Source organism: Acomys minous (assembly GCF_964271855.1).
Source record: "Acomys minous genome assembly, chromosome: 14".
Lineage (NCBI taxonomy): Eukaryota > Metazoa > Chordata > Mammalia > Rodentia > Muridae > Acomys > Acomys minous.
The window spans coordinates 71,845,835-71,862,532 of NC_140496.1; the positions used below are offsets into that span (position 1 = coordinate 71,845,835).

The 16,698-nt window shown below is 40.8% G+C and overlaps 1 protein-coding gene across 1 annotated transcript in view; it reads right to left on the bottom strand.

Annotated features, from left to right (window-relative positions):
• Positions 1–10,716: 10,716 nt before the first annotated feature.
• The window catches only part of SLC30A7 (solute carrier family 30 member 7), a 64,692-nt gene continuing 58,710 nt past the window's right edge, over positions 10,717–16,698 (bottom strand). The window contains exon 11 of the mRNA XM_084757804.1: positions 10,717–11,514. Within this exon, the coding sequence (XP_084613930.1) occupies positions 11,467–11,514 (48 nt within the window). The 3' untranslated portion in view covers positions 10,717–11,466. The remainder of the gene's footprint in view (positions 11,515–16,698) is intronic.

A 16,698-nucleotide genomic window follows, 5' to 3' on the forward strand; every position in this document is an offset into this window, starting at 1 on the left:
TCCCACCCCTCCAGTTGTAAACTCTGTTACAGTGTGTGATTGTTGAAGGTCACTGGGGAGTCACAGAGCAGGCTGAGAATTCTGCCTGTTGACTTTTCCTGTTGAGGCATTCCCAGACCTCAGTTCAGCCAAGGTGGTGGTGTACCAGCATGAGGTGGTAAATGGATGGAACTGTGTGCTCCAAAGCGAGCTAGAAACGGAAGAAGGAACCTTTACAAATTCAGATGATCTAGAGTGCTAAGTCGTCTAATCTGTGTCTCCTAAATTCTCACCTCATTCCTTATTTTGTATGTGTGTAGGAAGATGCAAGGATCTTTAGGCCAAGAGCCTAAAGAAACAGGCATTGCTCTCTATTGCCAGAGAAGACAGCTTCAAGTTTGAATTCTGACAAGTTACAAGGGCTTGATACATCTGTGAGCTTTCTGTCAGAAGCCCAGAATGGTCGTGTGCTAGTAAAGACCAGCCTTGGGACTGCACTAAGGACAGGGCGTCCTTAATGTCATGTTTTAGGCCTCCGTAACATGAAGGTGATAAATAATTTAATGTCTGCTAGAACAAAGTTTAAGATCATTCAGAATTTGGTAACAAAAATTAGCATAATATCAACAGTGGCTGTTGAACACAGTATGAGGCATGGTTTTATGACTAGAAGGAAGAATGCTGGGTAATGGAGATGCAAACATAGCCTAGACTTTGGAATTAGTAGATCTAAGAGATCAGCACTGTAGAACTGTGCATGGATGTAAAACAAAGGTGATTGTAATGAATGAATGTAATGAGACCATCATCCAAGAGATGCAAACAACAAAAAGCAAAAAACAAATTGACAAAAGTACAGAGGAAGAGAAACTGTCCAACCTAAGGAAGAAGACGACTAAAGGGAGAAAACTAGTCAGAATCATAATGCCATGGGCTAATATTAAGTAGTTTTAAAAGTTTCTGCACTTTTTGTGAAGAAGAAACTGTGTGTGTGTGTGTTATGATTTCTAAGTAAACTCTTTAGTATTTGTCAATAAGAAAGCCTTTTGCTATCACTTTAGAAAGTGGTAGAAATCTGTCAGCAACTCATCAGTTGTACCATATTTCACAAAACAAACTTTAGCTCAACCATTCATTTTGCATGTAAAAAAGGAGTCAGTCTCTGGCTTGCCCTGGCATGTCCAGGTAGGTCTCAGACTGACTCTACATGAAGGCTCCATTCTGTGCATGTGTGTTGCCAGGCAAGCCTTGTTCCTGCTCAAGGTTCCTCTACAATGGTTAATAGTCACAGTGCAAACGCAAGTACATGTAGAGCTCTCAGCCATAATGGGACATTTGTATTATACTTTCTCCCAGTCAAAGCTCAGGGAACAAAAATATTCAAAGAGTCAGAGATAGAGAAAGGATCAGAGTAAACTGTGTTTTTGGACATGATCTTCACACCCATGAATTTGTGCCAGATGTGGTTTGGACATGATCTCCACACCCATGAATTTGTGCCAGGTGTGGTTTGGACATGATCCAAACGTGGGAGGTATACAGCCATTCTTCAAGTATTTTTTTGCACTGAGTGCTTTATCCTCTCTTTTGATCTCAGATGAATCTGATAATAGTAGCAGACATTTCTTTTCCCACAAGTCTTTGAGCTCTGTTCTGTTTCTGTTGTTTCATTCTTAAAATGTTTTGTGTGTTCTGAGTGGGTTATTTTTCATTCTATATGCTTTTAACGTTTTTCTAACTGTCCTAAATTTTCATTTTTTTAAAAGTTGTTTTTTGTTGTTGTTGTTCTTATTTGTTTATTAATGTGTATGTGTGTACAACTGAATTGTATGTAGGAGACCACAGAGGAGAGAAAAGGATGTTGGATCCCCTGGAACTGGAGTTACAGACCACTGTGACACCATCACATGGGAACCAGTCCTGGGTCCTCTGCAAGAACAGTAGCTTGTAGCCGCTGAGCCATCTCCCCAGCCCTAATCTCTAGTTTCTTGTATTAGCCTTTGTTATAAGAGTATTTGATTGTGTGATTGTGCATTTTTATTTATTTTTTATGAATCACAAATAATGTTTAATCATACAGTTAACAAAATTTGCTGCTCCTCTCTCCTTTGAATAGGAAGACATGTCTGCTTTTTCTATATGAACGGGGGAGGGGGTTGTGCATTTTTATAGTGGCTACATCGAGGTCTTTATTAGGTTACTCCAATATTGACGTTGTTACAGTGCGTGGCCAACTCACCTGGAAATCAGCTTGGACATTCTGAATATCATACATGGGATTCCAAGTCGGCCTTCTGTTCAAATAAGCCAGCAGTGTGGTGAAGGGCAGGGTGTGGCCTCTAGTCTGTCTTGGCTATCCACTGGCCAAAGACGAGGTCTGGCCCCGGGTAGTTTGTTCTACTTGTTCTGAAACTTGGGAAGCTGGACAGGGCTTCTTAGTGTGCTAAGTAGGATCAACATCAAAGCATTGATGATACGAAGGTGATCCTTGGGGTTCGTAAAGTTATTCACATGGTTCTTTTGGGCTTCTGTGCTCCCTCAGTCTTTCTCCTACCTCACAGTTCTCACTTGAGCTCCCTTTCCCCCATTCATCCTCCAGGCAGGATGCTGCTCTGATTACTCTTTATCTCATGCTTTCCTGGCTGGGACTGCATCCTCACCCATGTGGAAGGGGAAGAGAAATTTGTTCCCTTCTCTCTCTCTCTCTCTCTCTCTCTCTCTCTCTCTCTCTCTCTCTCTCTCTCTCTCTCTCTCTCTTCTCTCTTCTCTCTCTCTCTTTAGCCATAGCTTTTTCCAATCTGAAAACCTGCCCTCTCCACAAGCTGAAGCTCATGGTGCTTTCCGTAGCTGCCGGCTATCAGGCACCAGAGTGACCTTTATAGCAGTTACTACTCAAGGGGAAGTCGCATGACGTAGAGTATTCCTGTGAAGTTGAACGCAGTGATGTAACTCACTGCCTAGGGTGAGGCTGTCAGGTAGTCCCTATTTTACTTAGAATTTTAGATTCTCACATTTCTAAAAGTTGCAAAATTGCATTATAATAGCCGTGAATTTATCCTATGCTTACATTGAAAATAAATTAATCTGTTTACAAAATGTTACACTTTCAAGGATAATATTCCTTGCCAATATTCAGGAAATACCATTTGGAATGTTTTTAAGCTTTGTATTGTCTTGTTTTTGATCTTTTTAGTTTTAACAATAGCTGGCCTACGAACAAAAAATAGGGGTCACTATAGTAATTCATATAGTACTACTTTCAAAGACTTAAATTTCCCATTAAAAAATAATTTTTTTGTGTTGGATGTATGTATGTATGGTATGTATGGTATATTCACTCACGTAGAAGTCAGAGGAAGACATTGGGTGTCTGGCTTATTCCTTTGAGACAGTCTCTCAACTTGAAGCTAGGTTGGTAGTTAATGAGCCCCAGTGATCCTTTTCGGTGCTGGTTGACGGGCATCAGTTTATGGTCATGCCCAGATTTTTAAAAATTTTGATTTTATTTATTCAGATTATAACTCAATTGTTATCCCATCCCTTGCATCCTTCCGTTCCTCCCTCTCTCCCACTTTCACCCTATTCCCCTCCCCTAGGTCTAAGACCGAGGGGGACCTCCTCCCTCACTATATGGTCATAGGCTATCAAGTCTCATCTTTGTAGTCTGCTTATTCTTTCTTTGAGTGCTACCAGGTCTCCCTACCAAGGGGAAGTGGTTAAATATGAAGCACCAGAGTTCATGTCAGAGTCAGTCCCATCTCTCCACATAATTGTGGAGAATGTCCTGTCCATTGGATAGATCAGAGTAGGGGTTCAGTGTTTACTACTTGTATTGTTGCTTAATGCAATAGTTTGAGCAGACCCCCTTGCATGCCTAGGTTTTTATGTAGATACTGGGATCTGAACTCATGATACCATGCTTGTTCAGCAAACCTTTAATCCACCGAGCCGTCTCTCCAGCTTGTTTTTCTTTTTCTCCAGTACATTTTGATTGCTTACTGTGTTGGGCTGTATGCATCCTAGTGGTGCCTCATCAGGCTCCTAGATATGATTGAATGGTCAATGTTTCTGACACAGGAAAGCATGAATTTCATGGTATACTTAAAAAAAAACATTACTCATTATTTTAATGTGCACCTGTGGCTGTGTACCGCATGCATGCAGTATCCATGGAGGCCAGAAGAGGGCACCAGATCTCCCAGGACTGGAATTACAGATGGTTGTGAGCTACACCTGGATGTGGAGAATTGAAGGGTCCTTTGAAAGAGCACCACTCTTAGCCACTGAATCATCTCTCCAGCCCCACTGGTACACTGGTAGTTTGAGGTGGTTTTTTTGTTTGTTTGTTTTTTGTTTTTGTTTTTTAAGATTGGAGGTAGAGTAGTAGGGCTGACAATGTTCAATGTTAATTTTCTCTTTCTCTTGAAATAGAATGCAAAATAGTAAATTGCTGCCATTCTGTTTACATTTGTCTTATGTCTGCTGAAAAGATTGTAGCAACTGTTCACAGGCCACTGTGGACTTTCACTGACTAATTCCAGGTAACACAGCAAAGGTAGACATTCCCTGACAGGTGCTCCAGACCTAGCCAGAAAAAGTGCTGTGTGCAGCAGGGCAGCAAGGTGAGCAAGTGAAAGACCAGCCCAGTGGAGGCCTCTTATTCCCTGCCAAGGTGCCAGTTCATTCTGTGTTGGTGTGAGGGGCTGAGATGTTTAGGACAAAGCTGGGACTAGGTGGGAAGATGGGCAGTTCTCACATGCCTTCAGTCAAGTCCTGGAACCCATTAGTAGTCCTGGAATGGGAAAGGAGAATTCCAAGGATTTCAAAGGAAGGGAAGGACTTTGTGATAGGAGGTTCAGGAAGCAGAGGTGGCTATGTTTCAGTTTCAAGATTCTATAAATTCTGAATAAAACAGTCACTCAGAAGCAATTTGGATAGGAAAATTGTATTTCTATTCTGCCTTGTATGTTGGCAGCTCTGCTGTGAGCATGACAGATGTACCACTGATGGCCTTTACAAAACTCTTCCCAAACAGAAGTGAAACCAGAGGGCTAGGAGCTGTGGGCTCAAGACACTGCAAGCAGCACAGGTCCACTCTTGAGAATCTGAGAGGACACAGCTGCAGCTGTCCCTACAGGACAGGCAGGACTGACAGCAAAGAGGCTGTCCTGAGAAGATTTCCTGTGACAAAATGGCTTTAGATTTTTTCTGGAGGAAAAAAATGCTCATCTTAAAAATCATTTATTTAGAGACAGGGTCTTAATTTGTAGCCCTGGCTGTACTGAAACTGTGCCGACTGGACTGGCGTCAAACTCACAGAGACCCACCTGGGAACTGAGATTAAAGATGTATACCATCATACCTGGCAAAAATTATTTTAGAAAGAAATTACTGCTGACAAGGGAGAAAGCCATGGAAGGGTCATGGAGGCTGGTATGAGATGTGCGGTCAGCCTCATGTCAGGCGCAGCCATCCATATAGAGTGAGGTAAGCACAAGGCAAGGCTAGTGGAATCTCAAGCAAGACCACGAAAAGGATTTGAGCTAAAAGAAGGGTCTGTAGGAGATGCTTCTGGGCAATGTGAAGACACCTTAGCATTTCCTCTCGTGGAAAATTGGCAAGTGTTCCTTCAGGTCTATTCAACTCAGAGACATGACTCGGGAAGACTTTTAAACAGAAATTTAATTGAAAACAAAGTTTCAATACAGCTGTTTATGATCATTTTTAAACACACTGCAGTTAAACAAAATACATACGTGAATGCGCGCAAGTAAAAGAAAATGAAATATACATTGCGGATCTGTTGTAGTGCACTTGGACAATTGTTCCCTGTAGCATTTTCAAACCATCCAAGCCCCTTAAATGTGACTTTCCTACCTAGGCTTGTGTGTGAGCATTTTTAGAAATGTTTCGATGTGTCATCGTCACCAAAAGGATCAACTCCAAGTCCAGAATTGGCCATTTGTTTACAGCCATTACGGGCAGGGAAGTGAATTGCGTGGGTGTTCTGGATATATGAAGAAGGCACCTGGCAACCCTTCCATCACATTATTTCCGAATTAGGGGAGAAAATATACAAAACCTAGTTGAAGGCAAACAAAGACAAAAAGGTAAATGTATTCTAGGGACATTTAAGTCACTTAATACACATAGTGTTCTCATAGAAGCACCTTCAAGGAATACCTCTGAAAGACTTTTGGATGGCAAGACACTCAGGGAGAGTGGACTATCCTGATAGCAACAGCAGCATGGGAATTCTTCACCCACATACAGGAGGCAGCACGATCCCCAGTGTGGCAGTGCAGACCAGAACGTCATAGTGCAGTCTCCATTTCACCAAATCCCCAAGAACACGGCAAAGACTGAGTAACTTACTACCTGGAGGTGGGGTCGGGGACAGGGGGGATGGACAGAACGGACAGAGATCCAGTCTACAAAACACCAGAGCTGCTGCGATGTCTCCTGCAGTGAGTTCCAGCTTCAGTTTGTGTCTGCTGTTATCTACCAAGAGTTACTGGTAGCTGAATATCTCATGAGCATGTAAGCACAAGCCACTGAGTTGGGGGGTATAAAGGCATATGTAAGAATTTTTTTGGTTTTTTATTTTTCCACCATCATGGTCAAAATTACAAATTCATTTTCAAAGCTGTGGTCAAAGTACAGGCTCATGTTTATGAAACAGATTTCTTCTACTGAAAAGGTTTATGTAAACTGCAGTGTTGTAAATCAGAGACCACTTGAACCTTCTGAAAACTGAAGTGTGCTTGACAATTCCCCAGCAATGTCCTTAAGGGCAGGCATTCTTCATGCTGGCACAGACGACACTATCTTTAGTGTCTGCAGTGAGTAGAGTAGCTCCACCATGACTTCAAACTAAACTCTCTCTTTGCTTTTTTTTTTTTTAATGGTTTTTCGAGACAGGGTTCATATCTTGGCCGTCCTAGAGTCTCTTTGGAGACCAGGCTGGCCTCGAACTCACAGCGATCCACATGCCTCTGCCCCCAAGTGCTGGGATTAAAGACGTGCACCACCTCGCCCAGCTTTTTAAATGGGCTTAAGGAATTCTAGTGCCATTTCCCCCAGCATGAGTTTGGACCCGCAGCCAAGTTATAAGGCAGACCTCTTAGAGCACAGGAAGAAACAAGCTGGAGGCAGTTCATAAATATTCCCATAGCAACAGCACCATGAGTGTTCGCTGATTTCCCAGGAGTCTACTGGGGACAGCGACACCTTCTTGGGTCTTGGAAGTGTTGCTGACTGGCTTATAAAAATAATCATCAGAAAAGACTGTGAATTGCTGCTGTACCACAGACTCTCCCAAGATAAGGATTCCTTCCTTGTGCTGTGAGAATCATGAACTACATTTTACATTCATAAAATCATGCAAAATTCTCTTTATAAAAATGTGAGAAAATGAGAAAAGCCATGAAGTACCCGGATACGTAACTACTTAGTACAGGATATCCACCTTGTTTTCTGTGTTATCTACAGTTAGAAAATGGCTAAGTTTAAGCCCAAACGAGCTCATCAAAGAAGCCCCGCCCTTTTGGCCTTTAACGAGCGCTACACCTCTCTGCCACACTTCTGCAAACACTCCTTAGCTCACAGTCTTTCACTGTGTCTGTCTTGATTCTGTGACAGAGATCTGAATCATCAAGGTGGCCTCTGGAAATCATATCTTGAGAGTTTTTCATGAAACTTAATGTTCTTCAGAGAATTCAAAAACAAAAGCAAAAAAAACTTTCCCCCTTATGATTCTTATGAATTGGGAAAAAAAAATGTTTCAACAGGGTGACTTTTTGTAAGGGGAAACAAAACAAAAACCCTTACATTGGCCAAGGTAATGAATTTACAAAGAGTTCAAAAGCAGTGGCCTAATATTTGCAGTTCTGATTAAGATTTTGAAGTAAAAGATGTCTCGTTTACTGTCCCCTATACACAGCTCTGAAAAAAACTTAAAGTAAAAACACTCTCCAGTGATTGAACAAGAGAGTGGCAGGCAGGGCTGAAATGGCATGACCTCTGAAACAGCCTAGTATCTGAAAGGAACCAGTTTATAGCATCTAAGCAAAATTAGAAAAGGAAGCCAGCATTAAACTGGACTGAGCCTGGGGCAATTAATAAAAATTCACTCATAAGTAAAAAATTTTTATAGTACTTTTTGTTTTTGTTTTTTTTTTTTTTTGGGTTTTCCCCCCCCTTTTTTCAGTCCAACAGCTAGCTGGTTCTGGAAGAAGAAAAAATAATTACTATAATATATCCCACAACAAGTACTATAGAAATAATATAAACTTCTTAATTATATATTAAAAAAAGAGACAACATTCCATTTATAAAGTGCCTTAATGAACCAAACCCAGAGGTCAGAATTCTTTATTTACAAGCCATATTTAGTCACATTTACAGAATGGCAACGTCACACGGGAGCAGCACAGTGCAGGGTAAAGAACTCTTGACTGGATGGTTGTTTTGAGCCTTGGCTTTGTCACCACTTAACCCTGTAATCTTAAGGAAATGGCAGCTTTTCTGGACCTCAGGTTTCCCATCTGCAAGTAGAGGTAGAAGCAAGCAGACTGTTCCCAGCACAGCCTTTGCTTAGGTGTGAAAATCTGTGGTAATGCGTTACTCTGAAATCCCAGCATTCTCACCGGGCTGGTTCCCACATTGGTCTGTAAAATCATGGGAGTTCTGAGAGCTACATAGCCGGCTAGTGGCTCGGCTGCTCTGAGGAGGCACACAGAAGTCACAGTATTTTGGTTACTGGTACATGTGTGTAGGTTTGAAGAATCTAGATAAAGGGAAATCACAATGACATGTGTCTCCATGCCTCCGCTACAGAAGAGAGTGGTGTGACAGTGGGGACTGCTCACCTACATGTAAGTACAAACTAGCCTTCAGAAAGACCTACACAGAGTTTTCAAAAGGAGCAAACTGGACTTAGGTCAAGTTCTCCAACAAGTAATGCAGTAAATTTTTTAAAATACACCTACTTGGGGATGTTTATCTAGTAAAATAAACATTCCCTGAAAAATGTAAGTTTGTTATTCAGAGAAAAAATAAACTTTGGTTATTCATAGATTGGCAAATTTACACTCAGACTGACTGCTTTTTTTTTTTCCTGGTAAGAACATTAGCTAATGTTAGGAGTATTAGAAATTTATTTTATTACTATAACCAGGTAGCATTTCCTAGTGAAGCTAGCTGTTAGTAATACATCTGTATCAAGAACACTAAGACAAGCCTTTGTCTGTGAAGAGCTGTTTCTGGTCACATTAATTAAGCACGAGCGGGCAAGCTCTTGGAACAAAGTGCAAAGTTAGCTTCACATCAGATATATTCTATGCCTTGTCAAAGGGCACAGCAACATTTACGGGTTTCGGCACTGAGGGTCTAGTTAAACAATGATTTGTGCTCTAGGGTCTAGTTAAACAGAATGGTATGTTCTGACAAAAACTCTGCTTGGAACTCAGGGTCCAACGGAAAGCAAATTTGGTAAATCTCATAGCACATGTGACACCACATGTGCAATGTCAATAGTCACCAGGATTAGTGTGCAAAGGCCTTCATCTAGACCTGTCACTTTCAGCAGCATGCCCCAACCCACAGCTTATCCTGGGATAGCTCAACTACTCAGAACGGAAATGAAAAAAAACAAAAACACAGTACAGTATGAGGCCATTTCCACTTGTACTTTCCCTCCTGAAAGCTACAGCACTTGTTTCAATCAAACACAATCTCCTGCAGGGATCCACAGCTTTAGAACTGCATGGCAGAAAGCAAACAGGTTTTGAAATTACAACTTGATTTATAAAAAGGGCACCATGGGCACTGTGTGGCATTCTGTTGCAGCTGAGAGTGTAATAGCTCTCCTCATGCAGAATAGTTCATAAATTGTATGAGAAAAGGTCCTCAAAATCTCAGGTAAAAAAAAAATCAACAGCAAATTCTGCCACCTTACTGATGAAGTGTCTCTTAATACTTTTGCCTTGGAAGGTTTTGTTGTTTTGGTTTTTTTTTTATAATTTGCTAGCAATGTCACTTTATTTAAACTAAAGGAAGTATTTGTTGGGATAAATGTCGTTGTGCAATGGACAACTGTTCACCCAAATAGCAAATCTTCAGAAAACACCAACAATTCTTGACAGTTAAGCTCCTATCATCTCAAATTGCAATTTACTTTTAATTTGAGACAGGGTCTCTCTGTGTAGCCCTGGCTGTGCTAGAACTCACTATGTAGACGAGGCTGGCCTGGAACTCACAGAGCTCCCTTGCCTTGGCCTCTGGGATGCTGGGATGAAAAGTGCACATCATGCCCATCACTATTTTATTTCCACATACTCAAGACCCTAGAGAATCAACTATTTGAAAGACGCCATGTTAGAATTCTCTGGCATCACATTTGCTCCGTCGTGATAGTAGTTCATACTCAAATGCTGTCCTAGAATTGCTGGAAGTAATTTGTATTTGTGCAAGCAAAACCAGGAAAACAAGCTGTCCTACTTGGAACCTGAAAACAATATGGCGATGTAAAATGACACTATCATAATTATTTCCGCCAACCCTGTGGTGTTTCTTCCTGTCATTAATAGAATCTATAAAAATGGCAAGAAAAGATACTGGAAAATTTACCCTAGACAAGTGAAGGTTTGTATAGTAATCTGTAATGTAGCAGATGTTTTAGGGCTAAATAAGTTTTTCTAATGTATTTTCACTTTTGAAAATAGTCCACAAAGTAAATGTTTTCACTGTTATTTTATAAAGCAAAATAATGTCATTTTTCACATGACAAGAAATTTAATATATTTAAATCTAAGCTGGAAATACACAAAGACAATTATATATCTTACTAGCAAGTCTTATTTTGCACAAATTACAGAATATCCATTAAAAAAAACATACATATGACCTTTGATGGTACATTTCTATGCTGGCAAATATATTTCTGATACAAAGGCACTTTGAAAACCCAATATGGTTTGGTTCGTAAGTTTGCAAGGTACAAACAATTTTACAAATGTATGATTACACTGAAGAACGTCAACAACTGTGACATTACATAGAAAACGGGCTTCCTTTTGTAAAAACAACACTGGTCTTGTGGGAATAAAAGCAGTGGTGTCCAGCAGCTTTAGTGAAGACATTCAGAGGATTGGAGGCCACGGTCTGAATTTCTCACAGGCTGGGGGGGATGATAAAGATGGGCTGAAGGTGGTCAGCAAGAGCCCCCAGTGGGGAAAAAGATAACCCAACACCCTAGAACAAACCCAGAACCTTAGATTCAAAATGGCTTGGAGGGAAAAGCACACAAGGCAACAGTCTGGGCAGGATCTGGCTGTGGTCTCCAGCACACAGCTGCCTCTACCTGCACTGCTTGGCGCTTCCGGGCTGTAGTGGCGGCCTCTCTGTTTTAGAGCACTGGGTAGTACAATGTTTTGGATTGTACAGTACTGGAAAGTTTTGGTCCTCAAACGATTTCTTTTTCACTGACTACATCGCCGCAAAGTCGATCTGTACATAAAGCTGCCTCACTCCAGCCTGAAAAGTTAGAAAGAGAAATCAGAACATCAAATCTATAACAGATGAACGTTCTAGAAAAGCAGTAGGAAAGCAAGCAACACCTCATCTGTCTTTGAAAATGGAATTATTTTTGTCTTCTGCCTCTAAGAAACAATCTATTTTCATTGTAAGTTGTCAAGCCACTACCAAAAAAATCCATGCCATTAGTCACATGCCCTGCCTTGTGTTATTAGATGGAGTTATCTATTTACCATCACTGTGAGAGGACATGGCAGTGCTTGATTAGTTAGCCACCTACTAACAGCAGCTCACCAGAGGCTAAATCTTCCTAGGGCAACATATGAATTTATTTAATAATCACAACTAACAATTGGTTACTCATTTTAAATTCCAATTTGTTCAGTTTGGGGTAAGAGCTTGCTACTTGCTTTCCAAGTTGCCCCCTATTTCTTCTATATTATCAATTTTATTCTGTCAACTGGATCATTTCTATTAGTGTTCAAACACACTACAACTTCTACCATTAAAACAAAACAAAAACTCTTACTTAACCCAACATCCCCTCATGCCTGGTACAGTCTCCTGTGGATAGCCGCAGTTCCCAAAATGTGTTCAGACCCACTGTCTCTAATTCCTTTGCTCTTGTAGTCATTCAACCCTAAGTTTACCTCTCACTACTTTCTAAAACTGTCAAGCAACTTCCAAATTGCTCATACTGTTCCATATACAATCTACACTAGTTCTCTAATGACCTCTACAGCCAGACTGTAAGTCAACCTTTGTATGTGTTCACACCCCCATGTTTGTCTGTCCAGACTGGAACTTGCAGCTACCTGACAGTTCTACTGGGGTTATCTAAGAAGCAGCACAGGACCATCAAACCAGTTAACCTACCCTCAGTACCACTTCTAAAGGTCTTTCTGCTTCTCCAAAATCCAACCTACTTATAAACCTTGGTGGCTTTCCCTCCAAAATAATTATCCAAGCATAGAGCTTGACCGTTTTACATTATCTCCATCATTTTGAACCTACCACAACCAGCTCTTGTCTAGATTTTATCAATGCCTGTGGCCTGGCTTTCCCATTTCTGACTGTTCTCAGTATGTAACTAGAATGGCACGCATCTATGCCTCCAACTGTCCATCAGTTGACCTCCCTTAGTCCTTACAATGGCCACCATGCTGCCATGGACTATAGCTCCTGGCTTCCTGTTTGATCTCATTGTTAACTCCTCCCCCTATTTACTCCACTTAGCTATATTGGACCCCCTGTGAACCAGGCACGTTAAGATGGCCACAGACACTCTCAGCACACCTCCACCCAGACATCACATCGTGAAGCTCGTCCCTCACTGATTCTACAACCCTTATAAAACACATCACTTTTTAATCTAACAAGTATTTAGTTTTGTGTTTACTGTTTTCCAAGCAACAGTCCCTCATCTCTCACCTAAGAATACAAAAAACAAGAGGAAAAACATTTAAAAATTGCCTTGTCTTCACAGAGTTTATATTCTACCAGGGGCCTAGAGAGGAGGCGGTAATGAGAAAAAGAAGAAAACACTGTTTATCAGATGGTGATGCCATAGAGGAAACACCTCTAGACTCCTCCCCTTTCACTCTTATCCAGAGACCTGCCACTTTGTCAAGTCAACACGTGACCACTACGCTCTGGAAGCACCTACACTGCCACATAAAGATTACTTATTCAGTGTGTTTATTATTTCTGTTCCCTCATTATAATTATAATATAATCTCTCCAGGAGAAACATATTTGTCTCTTTTGCATTCCAGACTCCCAGAAATTTCAGCAATATCTGACACAAAGCAAGTGGTCAATAAATATTACTGAACGAAATAAAATCTTATTAATTTCATTCTTTCAATCAAAAGCTACTTATAACTACAAGGGGGAAGGGAAGAAAAAAGAACCACGACTACTGTTGCTATTACTTTACAGGGTACGTACCCATAAGGGATAAAGGGGTTTTAATGTGACCTCATGACAGTAATTGCTAGGCTCCTCGAAACACTCATTTCTATTATGGATTATTTTTTCTGGAACGCAAGTGGGAGGGGTCTGTGCAATACTGATGAATGCATGAGCTAGCTTTAGGATCTATTCTAGTAGAATAAAAAGCTAGACAGACCCTAGGCTGTTAGCACAGGAAATATGCCCTTTACCTGCCTCCAACTAGTTACTACTTTGGCTTAAAGACTTGTGGAGAAGGGCTTCATGCTTCTATGAGCTTTACCTACAAATCAAAAATAAAGCCCAGTGTTCCTCACTGTGAAAGTGTTGATAAAATCAGCATTACAAATTTTCATGAGTTTTATCTGTACTGTCTAGTACTTAACAAGCAGTTAATAAGCCCACTACCCTAGAACAGACACTGTTGTCAGGACCGTGTGTGAATGTATGAGAAAAAAATTTCACATAGTACAAAGGTTGTTATCATAAATTATTCTGATTTACTACAAGTCTATGATTTGATTAACTCAGTCCAGATGGTGCTGGGACGAGGGAGGAACTAACTCTTCTGCAAAATTCTTATATGTGTAATCTTAATAGAACATAAAAATATTGCCCAAACATTGTTTAATATCTTTTTTTTTAAACAAAATGCTAATGAAAGTAAAATGGGCAAAACAGTTGGGTTCCTTTTATTGCCTGCCATTTTCATTACTCCAGTCTTAACATGGGGAAGACAGTAATAAGAAATGAGTAGCCCAAGGCGATGAAAAGGAAAGAGAAAAACAAAGGGGCAAGATAAATTATTTTTGCATAATCATGAGTTAATTACTCAAACTGGTATCAGTCCCCAGAGGGGATAACAGCTTTCCACAAAAGCTCAATCCAAAAGCAAAGACAAAGCAGTCATTTGCTGCATCCACCTGTCCCAGTGGGATGGGCAGCTTGGTTCTCCAGTTCCCAGTGTTCATTTCAAATTCCTTCCAAGTAAAGAGAGAGCCAAACTTCCAAGAACTCTTCTGGCAAGTGACCTACTGCTGATACAAAGTGATCTAGAGTTTAATCACAGGAAACGGCGACAGCTATCCCAGTAGACTGCGGCCTCTTGAATACAAAAGGCAACTAGTAATTTTAACCCTTCAGAGAAGTTAGCCTGGTCTGCAGGCCTGGACTATCTTCCTGCAATACTCTTTGTTGTGTAAAGTAGAAAAACAATCAGAAATGTGACTATAGAAATTGCTATACTCGTATTCTCAATGGGCCAAAGCCGTAGACACATTTATGCTTGTGTTTTTTGACTAAACATGTCATCTTTATCCCTTTAAAATGCAAAAGGGGGGCTAGAAAAATAGCCCAGAGGTTAAGAGCAATGTCTGCTCTTCCAGAGGACACAGATTAGATTCCCAGCACCCAAATGGTAGATCACAACTATCTGTAACTCCTCTTGTGGCCTCTGCTGATACCAGGCACACACATGATGCACAGACATACGTGCAGGCAAAACACCCACACACACATATACAATTTTTAAAAATGTAAAACAAAGTCACACACAACTATTTTCCATAAAAGATACTACAGAATTAATGAAATATAATTACATATGACTAAATTTTAAGACAGGAATGACAATGTAACTGGTTATTGGCAGTTAACCGACAGAAGCAGAGCCACTGAGGCAGGAGGACAACAACCTGGAAGCTGGCCTAGTTACAGAGCAAGTTCAAGGCCAGCCTGTGCTACTTAGTGAGAATAACCAACATGTTTACTCAGCATCTCCAAACAAACAGAAACAAAGGACCCTGGTTTCTTTTTCTGTAAAACCACCCTGTGGTAATTAATGTGTTAATTCCTGTCACAGTACCTGTCACCTAGTGGGCTGTCAGTGCCAGAATTGCTGATGCTATCAATACTGTGTCCACTACTACCACCCAGTCAATGAGCACTTACACTATATGGTTTAACGTAAAACAGCAAAGCTAGGGATATGCATGATCCCACGGTTGTCAGCCTTCTGAACTTTAGATACATATAATAAAGAAAGATAGGAGAAAAATGGCTAAGAAGAAGTTTGCAGACAGAGCAGGCAAACAATTAATACTCATTAAACATTCAAGCCCATTAAAAAAAAAAAAAAGAGTAGGAGAGGGTAGAAAACCAGAAACCAATTTAGAGATGGGAAGCCGAGCCCTTCTTCTGTGCATATCACTCAAGCAGGGACCAGGAGCCTGAATGAGGCTGCTGAGCAGAGAAAGGGAGGGTTATGAACGCGGGAGACTGGAGGAGGCGGAGGGGGCGGGGCTTCTGTAACTTAGGGACTCTAACTTGTGTTTGGGAGGAGGCTTTTTGATTCCTTCCTGGATATAGCTGTTCACTTCTATTTTGAGGTCAGAGAACAGAACACAAAAGGCACAAGCAGGAAGCTGGGGGCTCAGGATGCTGGGGGCTTAGGAAGTTGGGGCTTAGGACTTAACAGGCATAGGAGGGAGAGCTGGGAAATGAAGTAGGGATTCTGCCAGGAGAGAAGGTGTAGTAGGCGTGGCTGTCTTTTGTGCTTTGAGGAACCGAGGAAGATAATGAACCTCAGGCATATTCCAGATCTTTCTTTGAATACATTTAAGACTTTTTTCTTCAAACATTATTTCTAACAAAACAAGGTATATTAAAAGTTTAAGGCTGTAATTATAACTGTGAAATACACCATTAAAAGATTAACAAGTAATCTTGACCAGCTGAAAACAAAAACCATAGGCCATTGAAATGCCTTCTATTCCAGAGCCTTGCTTTCTGTTCTGTTTCTAAGTAAACACAAACTTTCCATCCTTCTAACTGTCAACTGATAATAACTTCTGAAAGTTAGTTTAGATGGATAACAAGAAGACTTTGACACACAAGAAAGCCTAGGGCTTAGGTGCTGGGTCACAACTAACTACTGCTCCCATAGGAGTCTGAGCACCTACCTGATTTGCAGCAGCTCCCGTCCCTACACCACATTGCTACACATAAGCCCATCTCCTTAGCAGCTTAAGAGAAATGGCGACTCTGAGAAATGATATTAAGTAGGACAATGCCCCATAGTTGTAATAAATAGAAACATACAATTCTCTAGTTTCTGTTTCTTTCAATTTAAAGTTATCTTAATACAAGCTTTTACACAGACACAAATTCTTTAACCAATGACCATTTCTTACATTCTTACTTTGGGTCAGCTGTAAGGACGACACCCAGGGT